At 47.2% G+C, this 22,014-nt stretch overlaps 1 protein-coding gene and 1 long non-coding RNA gene across 4 annotated transcripts in view; both read right to left on the bottom strand.

The window, feature by feature from the left end:
• LOC132991394 (protein MTSS 1-like) overlaps positions 1-15,467 on the bottom strand; it is a 43,935-nt gene extending 28,468 nt beyond the window's left edge. For 2 of the 3 annotated variants that reach the window (XM_061060164.1, XM_061060163.1), the window contains exons 1-3: positions 15,040-15,467; positions 9,350-9,411; positions 8,011-8,084 (exon numbers count right to left, since the gene is read on the bottom strand). In XM_061060164.1, the coding sequence (XP_060916147.1) occupies positions 8,011-8,084; positions 9,350-9,411; positions 15,040-15,111 (208 nt within the window). In that variant the 5' untranslated portion in view covers positions 15,112-15,467. The remainder of the gene's footprint in view (positions 1-8,010; positions 8,085-9,349; positions 9,412-15,039) is intronic. The other variant, XM_061060165.1, reaches the window with a different exon arrangement.
• A 4,185-nt stretch (positions 15,468-19,652) lies between these two features.
• Positions 19,653-20,053, bottom strand: LOC132991408 (uncharacterized). The gene is made up of 2 exons (XR_009676177.1): positions 19,913-20,053; positions 19,653-19,724 (listed from the first exon to the last, which is right to left on the bottom strand). It is a non-coding gene; the product is annotated as an uncharacterized LOC132991408 (long non-coding RNA).
• Between the last annotated feature and the right edge of the window lie 1,961 nt (positions 20,054-22,014).

Below are 22,014 nucleotides of genomic sequence, written 5' to 3'. Positions count from 1 at the left end.
GTGTGTGAAGTTTCTTGTTCTAAATCCACTCTGATCCTGTATTTGATCATGTCTATAAACCCCTCTATTACAGCCCTGCTCAGAACAGGCTCTTTCTGTGTCTGTACCTTTAAATGTAAATGAGCTGTGTCTGACCACGCTCCCTCTCTGGAAGGACTTGGGTGTCCCGGGCTTTCTTGCTCCATGTCCTATTGTTTACAGTGAGAAGGCAGACTCAGAGGGCAGAACAAACACCTAGCTGTGGGAGTGTCACCCACCTGGGGGAGGGGCTACTGCCCTTTGTGATGTCATGAAGGGAAAATCTCCAAACGGCCTGTTTGAGCACACATTTTCTGAAAAGTGGACCAGGCAAAAGACGGAGAGGATGGACTTTTCTCATCATTGGGGGGGTTTGTAGACGGACTAGAGACACATATTAATGTTAGAGAAACATGGTGATGTGGATTTTATTGTCTCTAAAGCACCAATCCAGAGTTATGTTTTATCATTATGAAATTAGTCAAGAGTAGTAGATAAGCTCACTCTGACTTTCTGCAGAATAAATACGAGGAGGCTGGAGGAGAAACTCCGGGTGAAGAGAGAAACATTCAGCTGCTTGTGTTCACACATGACACTCTGCACAAAGTCAGAGTGTTGTGGTGAATTATTTATCAGCTGGTCAACCTTTACAAACGGCTCTGACCTCCTGCTGGAAGCTGCAGCTACACAAACACACTCAGAGTCTCCTCACAGTAACTCACTGACTATATTTACGACTTTCTCTTTCTCACTGTTTACTTCAGACTCAACTTTTATTTCTCTGAACACAAACATCAAAATAAATACTCTCTCTCTCTCTCTCTCTTTGCAGAGGGAGCGCTGAAATACTCCCCTCCTGCTCCCTCAGATGGGTGGGGCCTCATCACGGATTAGCAGTCGTTTGTGCAGGAGATGAAAACAGACACACATCCTCACCTTCTGGGAGACGGTGGTTAATAATTCAAACACACCCTGTGACTGCCACACACACACACACACACACACACACACACAGTCACACACACAGACACAGACAAACACATACACAATTAATTATTGATTTAATCTCTGATCAAAACGTTAATCCATCACCAACAGCCCTCCACTGTCCTGTCCTCTCCTCCCCTTTTTCTACATGTCCACTCCTCTCCTTTTTCTACACCTCCTCTCCTCTCTCTAAACCTCCTCTCCTCTCCTCTCCTTTTTCTACACCTCCTCTGCTCTCCTCTCCGTTTCCAGTGAATGTGAGTGTGAGTGACAGTGGTGGTGTTGCGAGTGGCGCGGAGATTGAATTGTTTGCTATCCTTTCTACTGTTTTCAAAGTGCATGATCAGGTAAGATTGTTTTCATATTAATATTGGGTTATGTTGGCTGTGTAAGACAGACCGTTGGAGGGGTTCTCGGGTGGAATGGCGTCTGCTGAGACGCCACATCCGACTCTCCGACAGGGAGTTCAAATAGTCCCTCCAAACGGTACTGTTACCTTGGAGGAGGTTTTGTTAGCTGTAGGTGAACAGGTAGGTCATGATAAACTTTTGTATGCATCCCGTATGAACAAGGCTGTGGTTGTTTTTCTGAAGAGTCAGCCTCTTGTGTATCAGCTGCTTGAGAGTGGTGTGTTCAGTGATTTATTCGTACAAGTTTCCCCGTTGTCAGTTCCCTCTACGCGGACTGTAAATAATGATAAAACTGAAGCTACCAAAAGTTCAGCAGTTCTAGATGTTTCATTGAAGGAAGGTAAGACAGTGTGTTGTAGCCAGGCATCATGTGAAGGAGAGGACATGGATGAAGATTATGAGTCAGACAATGCATCCATTGCTGATTTGCCAAATAGTGGCTCTGATCTTTATTCTTCAGAGTCAATCAATCAATTTATGGATGAAACGTACAAAAAATCAGTAAAAAATAAGTGACTACTTAAGTGACACTGAGAAGTTCATAAAGTCAGTCAGCATACTGAAAAGACAGGTTGGTTTTGACCTCCTGGACGAGAAAAAACGTTTCCGGCTAAAAACACACCACACTGAGGAAAACTGGAGGTAAAAGTGTGAAGAAGACAAATAAATGATCATGCATCACAAGGTGTTTTTCTTTTTCTACTGTTCCCTGTTTGTGTCTACTTATGTGTTTTTTTCTCTCTGATCTTTCTATGAGGAGTCTTAAGATAGGATCTCTCAACATTAATGGTGGGAGAGACAGACAGAAAAGTGGCCTTATCTCAGATATCTCAACTCAGAAAAACATCGATAGCTTGTTTTTACAAGAGACTCATACCACACCATCAGATGAGACAGATCGCGGTTTATGGTGGGAGGGCTTTAACTACCTTAGCCATGGCACCAACTTTAGTGCGGGAGTAGCCATTTTGTTTAGAGCATCTGCAAATGTAAAGTTCGTATCTTGTGCTGAAATTGTAATGGGTAGGCTTTTAATTGTAAGAGCAGAAATAGAGGACACTGTTTTCTAATATTCATGCTCCAAATAATGGAGCTGAAAGTAGCTTCATATACCCATCTCCAAAAGGAGTTACTGATCTATTAATCAGGATCAGATCATTCTTGGTGGTGATTTTAACTGTACGCTTGATTTCACCGTCGATAGAATAGGAGAGGAGCCACATCCACATTCATCCCAGACTCTAAACACTGTCATCTCACACCTGGATTTGTTGGACACAATTAGAGTGAAACATCCACAATCCAGACAGTATACATGGGTCAGGGTTAACAGTAACAGGGTGTGTGCAGCTAGACTGGACAGGATTTACATCTCGAGAACTCTCAACCCCAGATTAATTAGTTGTAATATTTGGCCTGTTGGCTTCACTGACCACCATTTTGTTAGTGTGGAGCTGATTATTTCACCAGGTGAAAGGGCTAAGTCCTTCTCACATTTTAATAACAAGCTTCTACTGGACAACGTTTTCTGTAAAAACTTTGAGTGTTTTTGGTATCAGTGGCAATTAGAAAAAGTTGATTTTGATTCTTTGAAGCTTTGGTTGGAGGTTGGTAAAGCTCAGATTTGTGTTTTTTGTCAGCAGTATACATCACACTCTTCTGCTACATTAAAAACAGCTGTTAAAAATCTCGAGGACAACATTAAGAACCTTGAGGAGGGGTCAAATGGGAGTGTGGATCCCACCACTGGTACCCTGCTGAAGGAGAAACGCATGGAGTTGAGCTCTTTCCTGCAGGAGAGGGTGAAGGGAGCTTGTGCGGTGTCGTTTCCTTCAACTCAAAGACATGGATGCCCCAACGTCTTCTTTTTCAATCTTGAGAGATCGGTGGCTCAAAAGAAGCTGCTGACCTATCTTAAACTGCCAGGAGGTCGTATAACAGCTGATCCAAAGGAAATGAGCAGTCATGCCATGCAGTTCTATGAAGATCTGTTTGGAGCAGAGAATTGCAGCCAGGAGTGTCGAAGGGAGCTCCTGGAGGGTCTCCCTCAGCTCAGTTTGGAGGAGAAGTCTCTTCTGGAAGGGGAGCTGACTCTGGAAGAGCTCATTGTTGCTGTCACTCAGATGGCAACAGGAAGCTGGCATAGATGGTTTGTCCACAGACATTTTTAAGAGGTTCTGGAGTATTCTTGGGTCTGACCTGCATAGTGTTTTAATGGAGTTTTGCAGGACTGGACTTCCTGGTTCCTGTAAGAGAGCAGTCCCTGCTCCCCAAGAAAGGTGACCTGGCATTGTTAAAAAACTGGAGGCCGTTTGCTTTGCTCTGTGCGGACTACAAGATCTTCTCCAGAGCTTTATCTAATAGAGTAAAGAACGTTCTGGGAAGTGTGGTCCATAAAGACCAGAGTTATTGTGTTCCTGACCGGACAATCATGGATAATGTTTTTCTTATCAGAGATCACTGGATCAAGAGAAGGTTTTTGACAGGGTTGATCACTCTTTTTTGTTTTCTGCACTGAGGTCTTTTGGTTTTGGTGATGGTTTTGTGTCATTGGTTGGTTTATTGTATCAGGGTGCACAGTGTTTGGTGAAGATGGGGGCGGGGTTGAGTTGGCCAATCCCTGTACGGCGAGGGATCAGACAAGGTTGTCCCATCTCCGGCCAGCTGTATAGCTTGAATGCCCCCCTACAGTTTCTGCCTATGCTGATGATGTAAACATCTTCATCTCCAATCAGGGGGACGTTCGGTGTCTGCAGGACACCCTGTCCCTGTATGAAAGGGCAACAGCTGCACGGGTGAACTGGGAAAAAAGTGGTGCCTTATTGTTGGGAGAGTGGAAGGACCAGGCAGTGCCCAACCTGCCTGGTGGACTTGAGTGGGGGAGGGAGGGGTTGAAGGTGTTGGGGGTTTATTTGGGCACTGAGGGCTTTAAAATGAAAAACTGGGAGGGAGTTAAGGAGAAAGTGTGTGCTCGGTTGTCTAAATGGAAATGGTTGCTACCCCAGTTGCCGTATAGGGGAAGAGTTCTGGTAGCCAATAACTTGGTTACCTCGACTCTCTGGCACAGACTTGTGGCTCTGACACCACCAAGAGGGCTGATGGAGGACATTCAAAGGGCCATCCTGGATTTTTTCTGGTCAGGCAAACACTGGGTCCAGGCGGAAGTCCTCTATCTGCCGGTGGCTGAAGGGGGACATGGACTTAAAGACATTCAGTCAAAAATTGCCTCATTCAGACTCCAGACTGCACAGAGACTCCTTTACATTTGTGGTCCCAGCTGGATGGACACCGCTCGACTGCTGCTGAGGAGAGCTGGACGGCTGGGGTACAGTAAGCAGCTCTTTCTTCTAAAGCTTGAGGAGGTGGACCTCACTGGAGTAACATCCTTTTATATGTCTGTAATGCAGGCATGGAAAATGTACACATTCAAAAGAACAAAAACTGAGAGTCCGGGAATGTGGATTTTTGAGGAACCGTTTTTTTTAATGACTTCATTAGGACTCCAACTTTGCAGTCAGCCGGTCTCCGGGCCAGTTTCAGAGAGGCAGGCTGCACAAAACTTGGTCACCTGGTAAGACTGACCCTGGACGTCCTCAAAGAAGGGACTAATATCACCTCCAGCCGGGTGGTTAAAAGAGTGGTGGAGGAAGTCTTTGCTGCACTTCCAGAACAACTTCGAACATTTCTATACATTGAGAATCTGTGTGAGAAGTGGAGTGAAGAGGGTGAATACAGCTTCCCATCTTTGTCTGTTACCCTAGATGTCGGGGAGTGGCAGGAAAGAGGAGGTGGGATGCTGTCCTTCAATACTCCTCTTCTGGAAAAGTTCCAGGATGCGGGGAAAAAGGCACTTTATCAGTCCTGTGTTAAGGTCCTACATCTTCGTTGTTTGTCGGGAGTGAAAGAGTCGAGGTGGACCGAGTTTTTTGGCCCAGTTGTTTCGCCGAAAGGCAGCTGGCGTTCCCTGTACAAGCTGCCTGTTGAGAAGAGAACAGCAGATCTCCAGTGGAGAGTTGTGCATGGGGTTATAGCCACGAACAGATACAGAGCCCACATTGACCCAGGGGTGGGAGAGGAGTGTCTGTTTTGTTCACTAACTGAAACATTGTCTCATCTGTTTGTTGAGTGTCCGAGGCTGTCGCTCTTGTTTGTCCTTTTGAAAAGGTTGTTTGAAGCTCTCGGGGAGGATTTCTCTTTTGTATTGTTTGTTTTTGGGCCAAAGTATTCTACAAATAAAAAAAAGACTGTACATACACTGTTGAACTTTTTATCTGGCTCGGCCAAGTTGGCCATTTGGCTGACAAGCAAGAACCGAGCTATACTGGCTGTGTGGAACCGGTGCTGGTTCTGGAGGGACTTTTGAAGGCCAGACTGAAGGTTGAATTTGCATATTATCGAATGATGGACAATGTGCACGACTTTAATCGTGTATGGGCTGTGGAAGAAGCTTTGTGCTCGGTGGGTGGGGATGGCGAGCTCATTATTAATTAAGTTTGATTTAGGTAAATGTTGTTTTTGTTGATATTGTGAGTTTTGTTGCACTTGTTTTGTTTTATTTATTTATTTATTTGCTTCTCTTGATCTGAGTGATGATGTGACAGTGTTATAATTTTGTACTGGTAGTGGTAAAATAAAAGGATTTTGAAAACCAAACCTCTCCTCTCCTTTTTCTACACCTCTCCTCGCCTCTCCTCTCTCTACACCTCCTCTCCTCTCCTCTCCTCTCCCTGCACCCCCTCCTGCTCCTCCTCTTCCTCCATTAGGCCCTGTGTTGACATAGTGACGTGACCTCTTCCAAAGTGATGGCGCTCACCGGCCCTTTAAGAACCAAATCCTCCAGGATGAGAGCAGGTTGCTACGGTAACCAAGCACCAATATGTGCATACACAATGACAGGTAAATCCCCCATGGAGTCTGTGACAAAATGTTTTCATCTGTATGACGGTGTTTCATCTCAATCTGAATGTGGAGCACAGCAAAGCTCATTTTCATCCAGTACTGCCGTGAAAAGACTCTGCACGCTGTGACAGGGAAATCTACCAGACTGAGGATGGTACATGAAGCAAACATGTTAATGAAGGTGATACGGGATATGATGGAAAAGAAAACATAAACAGACAGCCAAAGTGACGAGGCAGGTGAACATGAAGAACAGATGTCTGGTTTGAGATATGAAGTCCAGGATGAGAGGATTAAAGAATTGTGTGTAGATTCAGAGAAAGAGAAGATGGAGGAACACGTTCTCTCACTCAGACTGAATCCTGCACTCATTTCCGTCTTGTTGCCATGAGCACCGAGCTGCAGCTGGCCGGACATGACAGCCAAAAGACCCCCTCCCCCCTCCATCCCTCTTTCTCCATCCTGTTTCCCCATCACCATCTGCCCTCTATCCTCCGCCTTCACTTCCTCCTCTACCTGCGTCTCCTCCTCTTTCATTTAGTCCACAGCACATCATTGTGTGTGGAAGAAGCATCTTCTATTTTCTCCATCACCTGTACCGCCTCCATCTGTGCCACCCTCTCCTCCCTCCTTCATCTCTCCATCCTGTAGAAATGTAACGTAGAAGGAGAGTATAGAGCAACCTGCAGGTCGGCTCGACCTCTTCTGTTCAATCATTCATATCGTCTGTCGGAACTGACTCCATGACCACAGGAACGAGATCAAAGAACAAAGATCTTAGATGCTTTTTTGCACTGATGATTATTTGCAGAGAAGGGAGAAAATATACCCCCGACTGATGCATAATGGGTCATTTTACTCACAAGCAGCACGGACGCACAGAGACGCTATTTGCTCTGCAGCTCAGTCAGGTGAACATTTAACCCTTTGTGTGCGTTCGTGAATCAGACGCGTCTCTTTGAATCATTCACAGCTTTAGAGGACGCAAAGCAGCAACATGAGATCTACAGTTTACACAAGAGGATATCATTCAACAACACTGTGCAAAGGTGGACTCAGTAGAAATGTAAACACAACATTCCAACTGGGCCGCTCTTCCTGGGCTCATTGCCCCCAGAAGACCCGCCCCCTGCAGGACGTAGTGTGTATGTTCACTGCTTGTACCTACACTGCAAGCTAACGCACGCTAGCACAAGCTAACCGCCGGTGTTTTCACCCGCGTGTCCAACTCCACGTCCACGGGTAAAAGACAACAATGTAGCCTCATGGTTAACCTCCTCTTACACCAGGTGTTAGCTCATGATGTGATTTGGATCATGCATCATAATGTATATCAGCCCGATGTCCCAATATAAGGACTGAGGAACAGATCCAGTGTTTGGAGTCCTGTGATCCAACAGAAAACCTTTAAAGCGTCCTGAACAGTTGCACAACTCAGGCAACGCAACATGATGCTGCAGCGAGCAGCACAGAGTCAACTACAACAAGTCAGCAGGTCACCACGACTCCAACTACGTCCATATTATTCACCTTAATCAACAACAGATTCGTTTCTCATCATGCATAACACAACCAGCAGCTACACACACACACACACACACACACACACACACACACACACACACACACACACACACACACACACACACACACACACACACACACACACACACACACACACACACTACCATCATACCTCTGCTGTTGGTTGCGAGGTCCGCCACCTTCTGAAAGGCATCCAGGAAGGCTGCAACTGCAACAACAGTGGACCTGAGAGACACAACAGAGTAAGAGTTTAAAAAATCTGTTTCTGTGTCTCATTGGACGAATCAGACCGACAGAGAGATTTAAATCTTTCCTCAAGACGAGCGAGGGTGCCTCTCCTTTCGCTTGCAGCAACTCAGGGTTCAAAATATGTCTGAAGATCTGAAGTTTTGTTTTTCATTCCTCATGGGTCATGCCGTGCTGTGTCATGGTTTGTCTTGTCATGATGTGGCGTTCCACACCGTGCCATGCTGCATCATGTCCCGTCTCCTCGTGTCGCGTCGTTACATGTTGCATTGCGTTAGCGATGATTGGGATGAAGCAGTCAGTGTTTTTGTAATAAGCTTCGACCTCTACTGACCTCCGGCCCGCTGCAGATCCATCTCACTGATAATTACTTTACGGTACCATCATTAATCTCTGACAGCTACAGAAGGTTAATTGAGTTGTGCACGTGTGTGTGTGTGTGTGCGCACGTGTGTGTATAAGTGTGTGTGTGTGTGTGTGTGTGTGTGTGTGCAGAGTGTGTATAGGTGTGTGTGTGTTGTAAAAGGCTAAAGTAAGTGTGTATGTGTGTTTTCGTCTGGAGTGGGTGTGGTGGTTTTGTCCATGATTCATGAATGTATAAGTTTGCAGTTTGTAGGTGAGTCTTTCTCTACATGTTTGTGTGTTTACCTGACCTTCAGTGTGTGTGTGTGTGTGTGTGTGTGTGTGTGTGTGTGTGTGTGTGTGTGTGTGTGTGTGTGTGTGTGTGTGTGTGTGTGTGTGTGTGCAGACCCAGTGAACCGGAGTATCTGGGACGAGGCGACAGCAGTGGAGCAGTGAAGCTGACATTTAAACACTTAATGAATTGAACTGATTGGATTTTCATGAGCTCAGGTTAAACACACACACATGTTGAGTGTGTGTTTAACCTGAGCTCATGAAAATCCATGTGTGTGTGTGTGTGTCAGTGTGCGTGTGTGTCTCTGTGTGTGTCTTTGTGTGTGTGTGTCTTTGTGTGTGTGTGTGTGTCTCAGTGTGTGTGTGTGTGTGTGTGTCTTTGTGTGTGTGTGTCACTGTGCGTGTGTGTGTCTGTGTGTGTGTGTGTGTCTCTGTGTGTGTGTGTGTGTCTCTGTGTGTGTCTCTCTGTGTGTATGTGTGTCTCTGTGTGTGTGTGTGTGTCTCTGTGTGTATGTGTGTGTGTGTCTCTGTGTGTATGTGTCAGTGTGTGTGTGTGTGTGTGTGTGTGTGTCAGTGTATGTGTGTGTGTGTGTGTGTGTGTGTGTTACCTGAGCTGGGACTGCAGCTTGCTGGCCTTGCTGATGAAGTCGTCCCAAACAGGATAACTGCCCTGAAGAAGAAAAGACGATAAAACATCAACGTGGTTAAAGTCACGCCGTCTCAGAGCTCCATCATGAATCTCTGAGCGATGACTTGAGCATCTTTGTGACTCTGTTTACGATCTTTAAACGTTCCCTAATGATAGAACCTGATGCTAGCTCTCACTCTCGGTCTCTGTCTACCTCTGTGTTTTAAACACCTGCAACACGTCGCTGCTGAGTCCAGAGTCAATCCAAACTTCTTCCGACTGCATCAAACACTGTGACAGAAACCCAGAAACCTCCATCCAGGTTAAATGAACCCATGCAGAGGGAGAGGGCTTTGATTGTTGACCATTCATTCAGACTTTTGTCTTGTGTTTCCTGCACACGCTCCTATCAAGAGGGAATAGTGATTAATGGTGCAGCACTGGGACCAGTCACTATTAACGACTTAGCCCACGTCTCTCCAACAGGCACACAGCTTCTGTTTCCATTGAATTGAATGGATATAAAACATAAACCACAGTAATATCAAACTCATGTTATCCATGTCATCCGTCTCCTCGGAAATCGAGGAGACGGATCAATAATGCTGATCTATACATCCCCCCCACCCCCAGGCCGTCTACAGGAAGCAAACCAGCCTTGCCCCGCCAGGCATGAAAACACAGTGACCGACTTTAACTGGGACTTTAACTGAGGACTCTTAGACGCTGCAGTGCGGAGACACATGTGTTCAGACACAAACACACAGACCCTGAGGTATGCTCCTAATGTCAGCAGGGGGCTCACGATGGTTTCAGGGATGGGTGGGGCTTTTATCTTCTGCAGGGAAACATCTGAGGGGTCTTCTTCACTCACTGGGTTTCTCCAGACTCTTCCACAACAACACAAGGAAACTGGATCTTAAAACACACTGTAAAAATCTGACTCAGTGTCTTTAGTGTCTGCTGGACGGGACACTTACAACAAACATGTGGGGCCAACATCAAGAGCAACTTCTTCACGCACCTAAACACGACTGGGTCCGACGCTCATTTTAACCCTCAATATCCTCCTAAATCGTGTGTTTCTTTATTGGTAAGGACAACATCTTAATGGTGCAGTTGCAGATCAAATAAAAAACAGAGCGTGAAGGGTTTCTGTCCAGCGTCGCCTCTTGTCAGCATCACCATCACTCGTCTCTGTAACTGTGCAGAGCAGCTGAGCCGAGCAGTGCTGGGTGTGTTCAGCCTTTTTTTCTGTCTGTAAGAGTGATGCTCAAGCGTCATCGCCTGGCTACCGTTGCTATGGCAACCCTGCTGCTGCTGCTGCTGCTGCTGCTACTGCTGCTGCTACTGCTGGTGCAGCTGCAGAGGGGGCTTCAGACTGAGAGAAAGGGGAGGGTCACACGTGCGTGCATCCTCACCAAACACACACACGCACACACACACGCACAGAGGATAGTTTGTGTGACACATATTTTGCTTTCTTTGTGTCGCCTCTCTCTCAAAGTTCAACACAACAAGCATATCCTCCCGCCTTTTTCAGCCTTCACACACGCACGCACGCACGCACGCACGCACACACACAGTTATTCTTTTCATTTTTGAGAGCAGCATCGTTTCACCTTCCTGCTCTTCATCACTCGTTCATCATTTCGACATCACATAAACCCACATCTCATTCCATCCCCTCACTCTCTCTCATTCTCACACACACACACACACACACACACAGAGTCGAGGGCAGGGCCGCTGCATCAATCAATCACTGAGGACATAAATTGTCACCGTGGCAACAACCAGAGGCAGCAGCAGCGTGCCCGTCCTCCAGGAATCCTCGGCTCTGTTTGTTTGTCTCTTTGAAGGAGCGTTTAAACAGGAAGTCCCCGTTTGATCCGTCTGTATGATCCATCCAGAGATAAGAACATCTATCTTGTGAGTCCTCACACTGCAGCAGGACGGGTTTACCTGCTGTTACAGCACAACACTGTTTTCAAATATTAACCGATTATAAGAAAACAAACACTTTCAACCGATGTTCAACATTACAATCCTCTGAACGCACAAACGAGACGACATCGACCACGAGAGCACACACCTGATGTTTGTAGTAACGAATCCACAGAGACGAGATCTCACAGAATCTCACATGATCAGACGGGACTTCGGAAGAAAAACAAAAATGGAGGACGATGGTCGTGGTCAGCTGGCTCTGTGGTTTGTCTTCATGACACTCGTGTTGTCATAGTTAGACAAGCTCTTCTTCTTCTTCAGTATCCCACTTGTGTTTATGTTCACCGTCATGTTTGTGAGCTGTAAGTGACGCAACATGCGGTTGGTGACGCCTTTCTCTCTGCTCGCTCTCATTGGCTGTTGCAGGTATTCAATCGGAGGCAGCTCAACCTTGAATCATAAATATCAAAGATGTCTGACATGCAGAGGCTTTTTAGGTCGGGTACAATCACTTCTATCTGAACCAGTTCTCTTGCCCGCTTCCATCGCTGCAACACCTGTTGGTTTGACCTGATAACTGGTCTCATATCTGGCAAACCGAGGGGCGTCCAAAACGGCCGTGTGGGGGTGCCTTAAAACCGTCTACCTTCTCTGGTCCAAACAAATCCAGAGCATTCAGGACCAGAAACTAAAGTTAGAAGGAGGACATACTGGCTGCTGCATTGTTGTGAGAGAAGCCAGCACTTCAACATAGCATGTTTCCTTAATGTCTGATCATATAGTAAGGTCACTTTATCATTTCACTCTCTACACATCTCACTGATTGGACTTTTAACTTCTGGCATTTTCAAGTTTTGTAAAGAAGCTAATATTGTAATGTTCAGATCCTCAGCGGCTTCAAGCTTCAGTTTCTTTTCATGGAGGAAGAATCTGAATGAAGCAGCTCAGGATGACACAGAGCGTCCTCGGGGAGACACAGGCAGATCAGTTCCACTTAAAGGGATCAACAGTAATGTGTCTTCATTTCACCGGCAGCTCAAAGATGAATGACACACACACACACACACACACACACACACACACACACACACACACACACACACACACACACACACACAGAAGACTGACAGCAGGAGGATTACGTTTTTTTTTACAGCACAACAAGAGGTCGCTGTTGAGCTGACGACATGTCTCTGTACATATTTGAAGTTTTTGGGCTTAAATGTTTAATTTGATGATAACTGGATGTCTTCGATAAACTACCCACTCAGGAAGTCTTTCAAGTGGTGGTTATCAACTTCTTTTCTCGGGGTACTGATGGCCTAGCGGTTAGGTCAGTCCAGAGGCACTGTACATGGATACAGTGTTTCCTAACAGCATGTGAGCATGGATATCATGTCGCATTGTGCACGCTCGCTGTCCACACTGCATCTGCTAAATATTTACTTCTCTGCGAATACAGTTTTTAACTTGAAAACATGATGGTCTCGATATCATTGATGATGATGATGGTTGTGACGATGGTTTTTGTTTGATAAGGACGACTTATGAGATGGTTTCTATACTGATTAGAGCTCTCAAGAACTGCCCTCAATGTTGTGCTCTGCCTCTGTGCAATGCCTGTCAGCACCTGTGTGTCCAATCAGACTCAAAGCTGATCGTTTGCTCTTACTGACATTGTTCCCTTTTTTCTAGATCCTTGCTTGTGTTGTACTTAGTCTCTGATGTACGTCGCTTTGGATAAAAGTGTCTGCTAAGTGAATTGTAGAATTGTAGAATTGTAGAATTTACTGGATGTTTTGAGATAAGAAGAAGACTGTCTGTCTGTCAGGGACTTCATCCTGCTGCTGTGGTATCAAACAGGAGTTGTTGTGTTTGATTTTTAGAATCAAATCAAAGTTTATCATTCTGCTGTTCGGCCTCAACGTCTCATCTCTGAGTTCAGGAGTTTTAAGCTCTGTACATCAGAAACACTAAAAATGCACTTCACTGTTTTCAAAGACTTCAAACTGATTAACTTCAAGAGCAAATTATTACGCTTCAAGCTGGAGGCCGAGTATGTTTTCATACACGTCACCGTTAACAGACTTGATAAAGATGAACATGTGGTGCACATGTTCATGCTCTGTGGCAAAAATGCTGCTGAAGAAATGGAGCCTGTGTGTGAACTCTTCCTCTGACCGTCCTGCAGAGGACTGTTCTCATGTGGACTCTCTGACCGTCCTGCAGAAGACTGTTCTCATGTGGACTCTCTCTCTGACCGTCCTGCAGAGGACTGTTCTCATGTGGACTCTCTCTCTGACTGTCCTGCAGAGGACTGTTCTCATGTGGACTCTCTCTCTGACCGTCCTGCAGAGGACTGTTCTCATGTGGACTCTCTCTCTGACCGTCCTGCAGAGGACTGTTCTCATGTGGACTCTCTCTCTCTGACCGTCCTGCAGAGGACTGTTCTCATGTGGACTCTCTCTCTGACCGTCCTGCAGAGGACTGTTCTCATGTGGACCCTCTGACCGTCCTGCAGAAGACTGTTCTCATGTGGACTCTCTGACCGTCCTGCAGAAGACTGTTCTCATGTGGACTCTCTGACCGTCCTGCAGAGGACTGTTCTCATGTGGACCCTCTCTCTGACCGTCCTGCAGAGGACTGTTCTCATGTGGACTCTCTGACCGTCCTGCAGAAGACTGTTCTCATGTGGACCCTCTGACCGTCCTGCAGAGGACTGTTCTCATGTGGACTCTCTGACCGTCCTGCAGAAGACTGTTCTCATGTGGACTCTCTGACCGTCCTGCAGAAGACTGTTCTCATGTGGACCCTCTGACCGTCCTGCAGAAGACTGTTCTCATGTGGACTCTCTGACCGTCCTGCAGAAGACTGTTCTCATGTGGACTCTCTGACCGTCCTGCAGAAGACTGTTCTCATGTGGACCCTCTGACTGTCCTGCAGAAGACTGTTCTCATGTGGACTCTCTGACCGTCCTGCAGAAGACTGTTCTCATGTGGACTCTCTGACTGTCCTGCAGAAGACTGTTCTCATGTGGACTCTCTGACTGTCCTGCAGAAGACTGTTCTCATGTGGACTCTCTGACCGTCCTGCAGAGGACTGTTCTCATGTGGACCCTCTCTCTGACCGTCCTGCAGAGGACTGTTCTCATGTGGACTCTCTGACCGTCCTGCAGAAGACTGTTCTCATGTGGACCCTCTGACCGTCCTGCAGAGGACTGTTCTCATGTGGACTCTCTGACCGTCCTGCAGAAGACTGTTCTCATGTGGACCCTCTGACCGTCCTGCAGAGGACTGTTCTCATGTGGACTCTCTGACCGTCCTGCAGAGGACTGTTCTCATGTCCTGTGATTTATCTGCATTAATCACTCTCATGTCTTCATGAGGCTGTGTGCAGCACAATCGAGCTGCTTTGGATGAATTCTCTGAGAGAAGCTGCGGGCAAACATGTCCTGAAAAAGAAGGCTGCAGAGCCTGGACACACCCACTTCCCTCCCCCCCTCCCCCTTTATCATTAGCAAATTAATGATCTCCAATAAACCGTCAGTAGGATCAAATGTCTGCTTTTCCTGCTTCCATGCAACAGATCCTCCAGAGGGGAGTTTCCCTGTGTGACATTGATTTTAATATCTGAATCACAGATCAGATTATTATTAATAATAATAATAATAATAATAATAATAATAATAATAATAAAGATAATATCTCTGCTTCATGTTACCTTCATGTCTCCGATGACAGTCTGGAAAAGCCCCCCCAGCGCGCTGCACTCCCTCTCCATCACCGTCTCCATCTTCACAAAGGAAATTACCGACACTCTCACTCGGAGCTTTTGTAGTCCATAAATGACGCGGCAGGAAACTGATCAATTAAAGGTGGTGAAGAAGAAGAAAGGTGGTTCGTTAAAAACAATACAAGGCGCTCAGTCTCGCGCGGCAGGGTTTCCCCGGTTGAAGGAGATCTGAACGCGGACACGAGCAGCAGCAGAGCCGGCGGGTACTCTCCTCCCGGAGCTCATATCCGCAGGAGGAGACACATGTTGGGGGCACAGAGGAGCAGGAAACAACGCGACGCTGTCGGAGCGAGAGAGAGAGTCAACTTTCTACCGTGAGCTGCTTCTGCTGCTGAGGGAGGAGGAGAGAGCCGGGAGCGCGCCGGAGGACACGGGAACGCGCTTCCACCTGGCCCCGCCCTCAGCGCAGGGAGCTTTTTGTTACTGAAAGAATGTTTACAGACAATGATGTGAATGTAAGAGTGTAATAAAACACTTTTATTAAACGGCCTCACGTCAAATGCGGTTAAATACATTGGGAAAAAAAATGCCTACAAGAGATTCAGCCTGCTAATTAATAAGCCTATGTATGAATTAAATAATTCTAAAGAACTTACAAGATGAATAAAAGAATGAAGAAGAATTGAATATCACATTAATTTAAAAAAAAGTAAAACATAAATAACATAACAGTTTTGATAAAATGTAAAGGGTAAAATTAATATTTTAAAATCACATGCATGAAAGGATTCAAATACACGTCATAATATTAAAGTAAAATATGTATCTATATTAGGGTTTCCCAACCTTGGGACCATCAAATGGGGTCCACTGAAGTGCCTAATTATAGTTCAAATAAACAAGATAATGAAACATTCTGCCTTAAATGTCACATATTCTCCTCCTCTTCAACCAGTGTAAATAAGTCTCAGAGCTCCTCAAAACCTGTGTGTGAAGTTTCTTGTTCTAAATCCACTCTGATCCTGTATTTGATCATGACTATAAACCCCTCTATTTCAGCCCTGCTCAGAACAGGCTCTTTCTGTGTCTGTACCTTTAAATGTAAATGAGCTCAGTCTGACCACGCCCCCTCTCTGGAAGGGTTTGGGTGTCTCTGGCTTTCTCGCTCCATGTCCTATTGTTTACGGCGAGAAGGCAGACTCAGAGGGCAGAACAAACACCTAGCTGTGGGAGTGTCACTCACCTGGGTGAGGGGTTACTGCCCTTTGTGATGTCATGAAGGGAAAATCTCCAAACGGCCTGTTTGAGCACACATTTTCTGAAAAGTGGAGCAGGCAAAAAACAGAGAGGATGCACTTTTCTCATCATTGGGGGATTTGTAGGCGGACTAGAGACACATATAAGAGTAAGAGAAATATAGTGAAGAGGATTTTACAGAATATGTGACCTTTAATGAAGCTACAAGACGTTATCCAGTTTAGCATGTGAGGTGAGTCCATGCTAGAAACTGACAAACGTGCAGTATCTCTGTCCGTCTCTCATCCAGGTGTCATGCATTAACTTCCAGCCTCGTTACTTCACCCTCACCTGGCTGCTAACATCGCACACTGAGCAAAATAAAATCCTCCCTCTGTGCACAGATCCCCACCTTTCTTCCTCTGTCCACCATAATCTACCTGAAACAGTCTCAATGTGCTCTCAGGTGAATGTTTACTACACAGTAGAAAAAAACACATCACATGATTTAATTTTTAATTTATTTTAGTAAGAAGCTGACTGGGGTCCCTAAAGTTTTGTGAAGTCAACAGGGGCGTGTCTCCTTGAAATCTTATTGGCCACCCCATGTTGAAATCCACCATTCAGTCTGTTTCAACAGACGGCTTATAGTTTCGAGTGTGCAGATGTTACTTTATACGTGTTCTTTAAATCCTGACTTTGGACGTACATATTGTTTTGAGAAGTTGAACATGTTCCCGTTATCTTGTGTTACTAAGAGTCGATGTGATGAGTGCAGGCAGAAGGGGTTAATAAATGCTCTTCATGTGTGCACACAAACTTCAGGCCATCCCTGGACAAGTCAGAGCCCGAGCTGGGCCACCCCGGTCCAAAAAGCCTGGACACGCCCCCAGAGGTCAAAGTGGGGTCACGAGCCAAAGAAGGATAGGGACACTGAGTAACTGTCTATTAAAAATTAAAAGTGAAAATTATTTAATTTATAAAAAGAAGTAAATCAATTCTTCACATTTTAAACTTTTCTCGTATATCTCAACATTAAGAGTTTGATTTGATATTTTTAAGTATTCAGTGATCCTCACCTCTCTGAGTCAGAGAGCTTAAAACTGTTGCTGCAGACTCCTGACAGCCAGATACATTAAACTACATCGCCCCCTAGTGACCACTCCACTGAACTGATAGAAAATAAAAAAGGTTCAGACGAGGCTTAAAGAGGACAGGAGAAAAATACCGAAGAATTAAAGGACCAGAAAACACAGAATAAAACACTAAACATGAGTTACTTTGACTTTATGATACTTTCACTGTAAAAGCGGATTTTTAAAAATATTTTAAATAAAAAGGAAGTAAAGGTACAGACTTCATGTGTTCTTCTATTTATTCTGCTCTAAATGCACAGACTCAAACTTTCATTTTTTTTTTTTTACAGTTTAATGCTATAAATCCATTAACCGTGGTTAACTCTAGACACGACCACGGCTGCACATGAAAGAGTGCTCAATGGCTCCTCGGCAGACCTCAGGTAGTGACCCGGCACCTTTCCAGCTACCAGACTAACTTCCAGACTTGGTCCACACCAGGACTTGAACCAGCGACCCTCAAGTCCCAACAGACTGAGCTACTGCCAGGCTAAGCCTACAACCTCTGTACATGGGGCGCACACACTAACCCATAGGCTACCGGCGCCCCCTTCTGTTTGTTTGAATCCATGTCAAAAATTAAACATTGTTAACAAAACATTTGGTTGTCGGTTCATCTTTGGATGCAGCGCTTTGCAGCGAACATCAAATGAATGAGTTGCTCTTTACTCTATAAATGTTATTATTTGTCCGTCTGCACGCTGAGAGGGGAAACCTGCAGACTGAGCTAAAACTCCTAAACCGGAGATTCAGAGGGAGGCAGAACTTTTTCTAAAAGATCTGAGCTCAGATGGTGGAGTGGGCAGAGCTGAAGGAAGCATTTTAAAGCTGTGTCATTTTAACCACACAGACTTGCTGGTTAATGACAGGGAGCAACACACACAAGCACTCTGTGTCATTATGTCCCCCGAAGAGAAGACTGAACTAATAACAGCAATCAGAGAGAGGCTGGGGGAGGAGGAGACAGGAAGTGAAGAGATGAGGATCTGAACCCGTGATTCACAGCTGAGATCAGGAAGTCTTTCTGGAGTCTCGTCATGTGGCTCATGACTCTGCAGCACTCCCTCAGCCACACTCGCATCCAAGCTCAGCCAACAAAACCAACGTGTGTTTATTCAAACTGTAGGAGGTAAATAATCTGTAGACGCATCGCATCTCCAGCCTACCGAGTTTAAACGAGCAGGAAGCAGTCTGATCCAGAAAACACAGATGCAATCATCCAACCAACCATTCATGTACCCGTCCAGCCAACCACACATCCATCCATGTATCCGTCCTCTTATGCTTATCCGGGGCTGGTCAAGGTGGCAGCAGGCTAAGCAAGTTGTCCCTCCCCCCAGCAACATTATCCATATGCAACACCACAACTTTGACCCCTGGAGGAAGTTTGACTTCAGTAAAAGTTGTGGATGGAAAAAAATAAAGTACAAGGAGAAGTAAAGTTTGGCAATGAGTATGCTGCAGTGAAAACTACAAGTGCAGTCTTAAGTGAATTAAATCCAAGAGACAACCTAATGTGTAAAAAGAAGAGGCAGTGCAATTAAACCTGCAGTTCCTGAAGTGCCCACTTAAGCTGTCAAGATTCTCCGTTTTAAAATTTTACTTTTGGGCTTATTTGGTAGGACAGAGACTGAACTTCTTATATTCAAACACTTTTCGGTCATCCAGCTCTCCGACAGCAAAGACTAAACTGAAGGCGACAACCAGTCAAATCAGGATCAAGTTTTCCATTCTCCCAATAGAAATAGTGTTCCTTTAATTTATGAGTAGTACTGGATCATTAACTTAGCTAATTTGACACGATAAGATTTGAGATAAAACCAACAGTTGTATCGAACTACTCAAACACATCACAGCTGAGCCAACAGAACAACCAGCAGCTGTTTGAATGTAGCAGACATTGAGGACACCCTGTCTTGACTCTTTGAGAGTTGTGGTGTCTAATTTTAGGGTTAGATATCAACCACCTGCTTGGCAAACTGCATCCAGTTGTTGTTTTTACCCCAGGGTGAACATTTGAGTTTTTCGGAAAATTAATAAAAGACAGCACAGAAACAAGATCCTGACAGGATGCTCAACTAATGCTTTGCGTTCTTCAGTTCACCACTGAGAGAAAGGAAACAACTCAGTATGCAAAGAGGTACTTTTTCAAATTGTCATTATCCAGAAACTTTGGACACAAGCATTTTAAATACATTAGTTACCATTTTAAAATGATCTCCAGGGACATTGTTTCCAGGTACTTTATTCATTTTCAAATAATCCCAAGAGCTGATCTTTCTGGGAGACAACCACAGCAACCTGAAAGCAGAAAAATTTACAAAGTTATTAATGCTCAATACACAAAACTCATTACTGAAACAAGGTCAGCAACATACCGTAGAGCCAAAACGCATGCTGAAGTGCCCTGTTCAGTGGCGAGAACGCGCTGTATGTGCCCTTTTTCTTTTCGCCCCTGCCCTTCCAAAAGTCTGTGCACGCCGCTGTACCTGAGTGTTCCTAGAGCCAATGATGTTTGTTAAACTTGAGAATCAGCCGCTGTTTCCACCAGGGAATGGAACTCATTGGAGAGCCACTGTCAGTGGCAAAAGCTAATGCATCTTTGCTCTGTGGAACACCCTGCTGGGGCTGGAACTCTGACTGTGTGGACTGGTAGCTGGGGCTTTGGACTGGTAGCTCGGCTGCTGGGAATGCTGGGGCTTGAACGGGTAGCTGGACTGTGGGGCTTGGGCTGGTAGCTGGGCTGCGGCTGCTAACTGGGGTGGGGCTGGTAGCGCTACTAGGTTGGCTGGTAGCTTGGCTGCTAACTGGGGTGGGGCTGGTAGCTAAGCTGCTGGGGCTGGTAGCTTGGCTGCTAACTGGGGTGGGACTGGTAGCTCGGCTGCTAACTGGGGTGGGGCTGCTAGGTAAGCTGCTGGGGCTTGGGCTAGTAGCTCGGCTGCTAACTGGGGTGGGGCTGGTAGCTCGGCTGCTAACTGGGGTGGGGCTGGGCTTGGTAGCTCGGCTTGTGGGGCTGCTAACTGGGGTGGGGCTGGTAGGTCGGCTGTTAACTGGGGTGGGGCTGGTAGCTGGGCTGCGGCTGCTAACTGGGGTGGGGCTGGTAGCGCTACTAGGTTGGCTGGTAGCTTCGCTTGTGGGGCTGGTAGCTTGGCTGCTAACTGGGGTGGGGCTGGTAGCTAAGCTGCTGGGGCTGGTAGCTTGGCTGCTAACTGGGGTGGGACTGGTAGCTCGGCTGCTAACTGGGGTGGGGCTGCTAGGTAAGCTGCTGGGGCTTGGGCTAGTAGCTCGGCTGCTAACTGGGGTGGGGCTGGTAGCTCGGCTGCTAACTGGGGTGGGGCTGGGCTTGGTAGCTCGGCTTGTGGGGCTGCTAACTGGGGTGGGGCTGGTAGGTCGGCTGCTAACTGGGGTGGGGCTGGTAGCTGGGCTGCGGCTGCTAACTGGGGTGGGGCTGGTAGCGCTACTAGGTTGGCTGGTAGCTTCGCTTGTGGGGCTGGTAGCTTGGCTGCTAACTGGGGTGGGGCTGGTAGCTAAGCTGCTGGGGCTGGTAGCTTGGCTGCTAACTGGGGTGGGACTGCTAGCTAAGCTGCTGGGGCTTGGGCTGGTAGCTCGGCTGCTAACTGGGGTGGGGCTGGTAGCTCGGCTGCTAACTGGGGTGGGGCTGGTAGGTCGGCTGCTAACTGGGGTGGGGCTGGTAGCTAGGCTGCTGGGGCTTGGGCTGGTAGCTAAGCTGCTGGGGCTTGGGCTGGTAGCTTGGCTGCTAACTGGGGTGGGGCTGGTAGCTAAGCTGCTGAAGCTTGGGCTGGTAGCTTGGCTGCTAACTGGGGTGGGGCTGGTAGCTAAGCTGCTGGGGCTTGTAGCTCGGCTGCTAACTGGGGTGGGGCTGGTAGGGCTGCTGGGGCTTGGCTTGGTAGCTCGGCTGCTAACTGGGGTAGGGCTGCTAACTGGGGTGGGGCTGGTGGGGCTGCTAGCTAAGCTGCTGGGGCTTGGGCTGGTAGCGCGGCTGCTGCTGCTAACTGGGGTGGGGCTGGTAGCTCGGCTGGTGGGGCTGGGCTTGGTAGCTCGGCTTGTGGGGCTGCTAACTGGGGTGGGGCTGGTAGCTCGGCTGCTAACTGGGGTGGAGCTGGTAGGGCTGCTGGGGCTTGGTTTGGTAGCGCGGCTGCTAACTGGGGTGGGGCTGCTAGCTAAGCTGCTGGGGCTGGTAGCTCGGCTGCTAACTGGGGTGGGGCTGGTAGGGCTGCTAACTGGGGTAGGGCTGCTAACTGGGGTAGGGCTGCTGGGGCTTGGGCTGGTAGCTCGGCTGCTAACTGGGGTGGGGCTGGTAGCTGGGCTGCTGGGGCTGGTGGCTGGGCTGGTGGCTGGGCTGCTGGGGCTGCTGGCCGGGCTGCTGGCCGGGCTGCTGGCCGGGCTGCTGGCGCTGCTGGGGCTGGTGGCCGGGCTGGTGGGGCTGGTAGCTCGGCTGCTAACTGGGGTGGGGCTGGTAGCTCGGCTGCTAACTGGGGTGGAGCTGGTAGGGCTGCTAGCTGGGCTGCTGGGGCTTGGTTTGGTAGCGCGGCTGCTAACTGGGGTGGGGCTGGTGGGGCTGCTAGCTAAG

The sequence above is a fragment of the Labrus mixtus genome, chromosome 16 (assembly GCF_963584025.1).
Source record: "Labrus mixtus chromosome 16, fLabMix1.1, whole genome shotgun sequence".
In the NCBI taxonomy this organism is placed as follows: domain Eukaryota; kingdom Metazoa; phylum Chordata; class Actinopteri; order Labriformes; family Labridae; genus Labrus; species Labrus mixtus.
The sequence above is the reverse complement of the archived record's forward strand: the minus strand, read 5'-3'. Positions and strand labels throughout refer to the sequence as shown.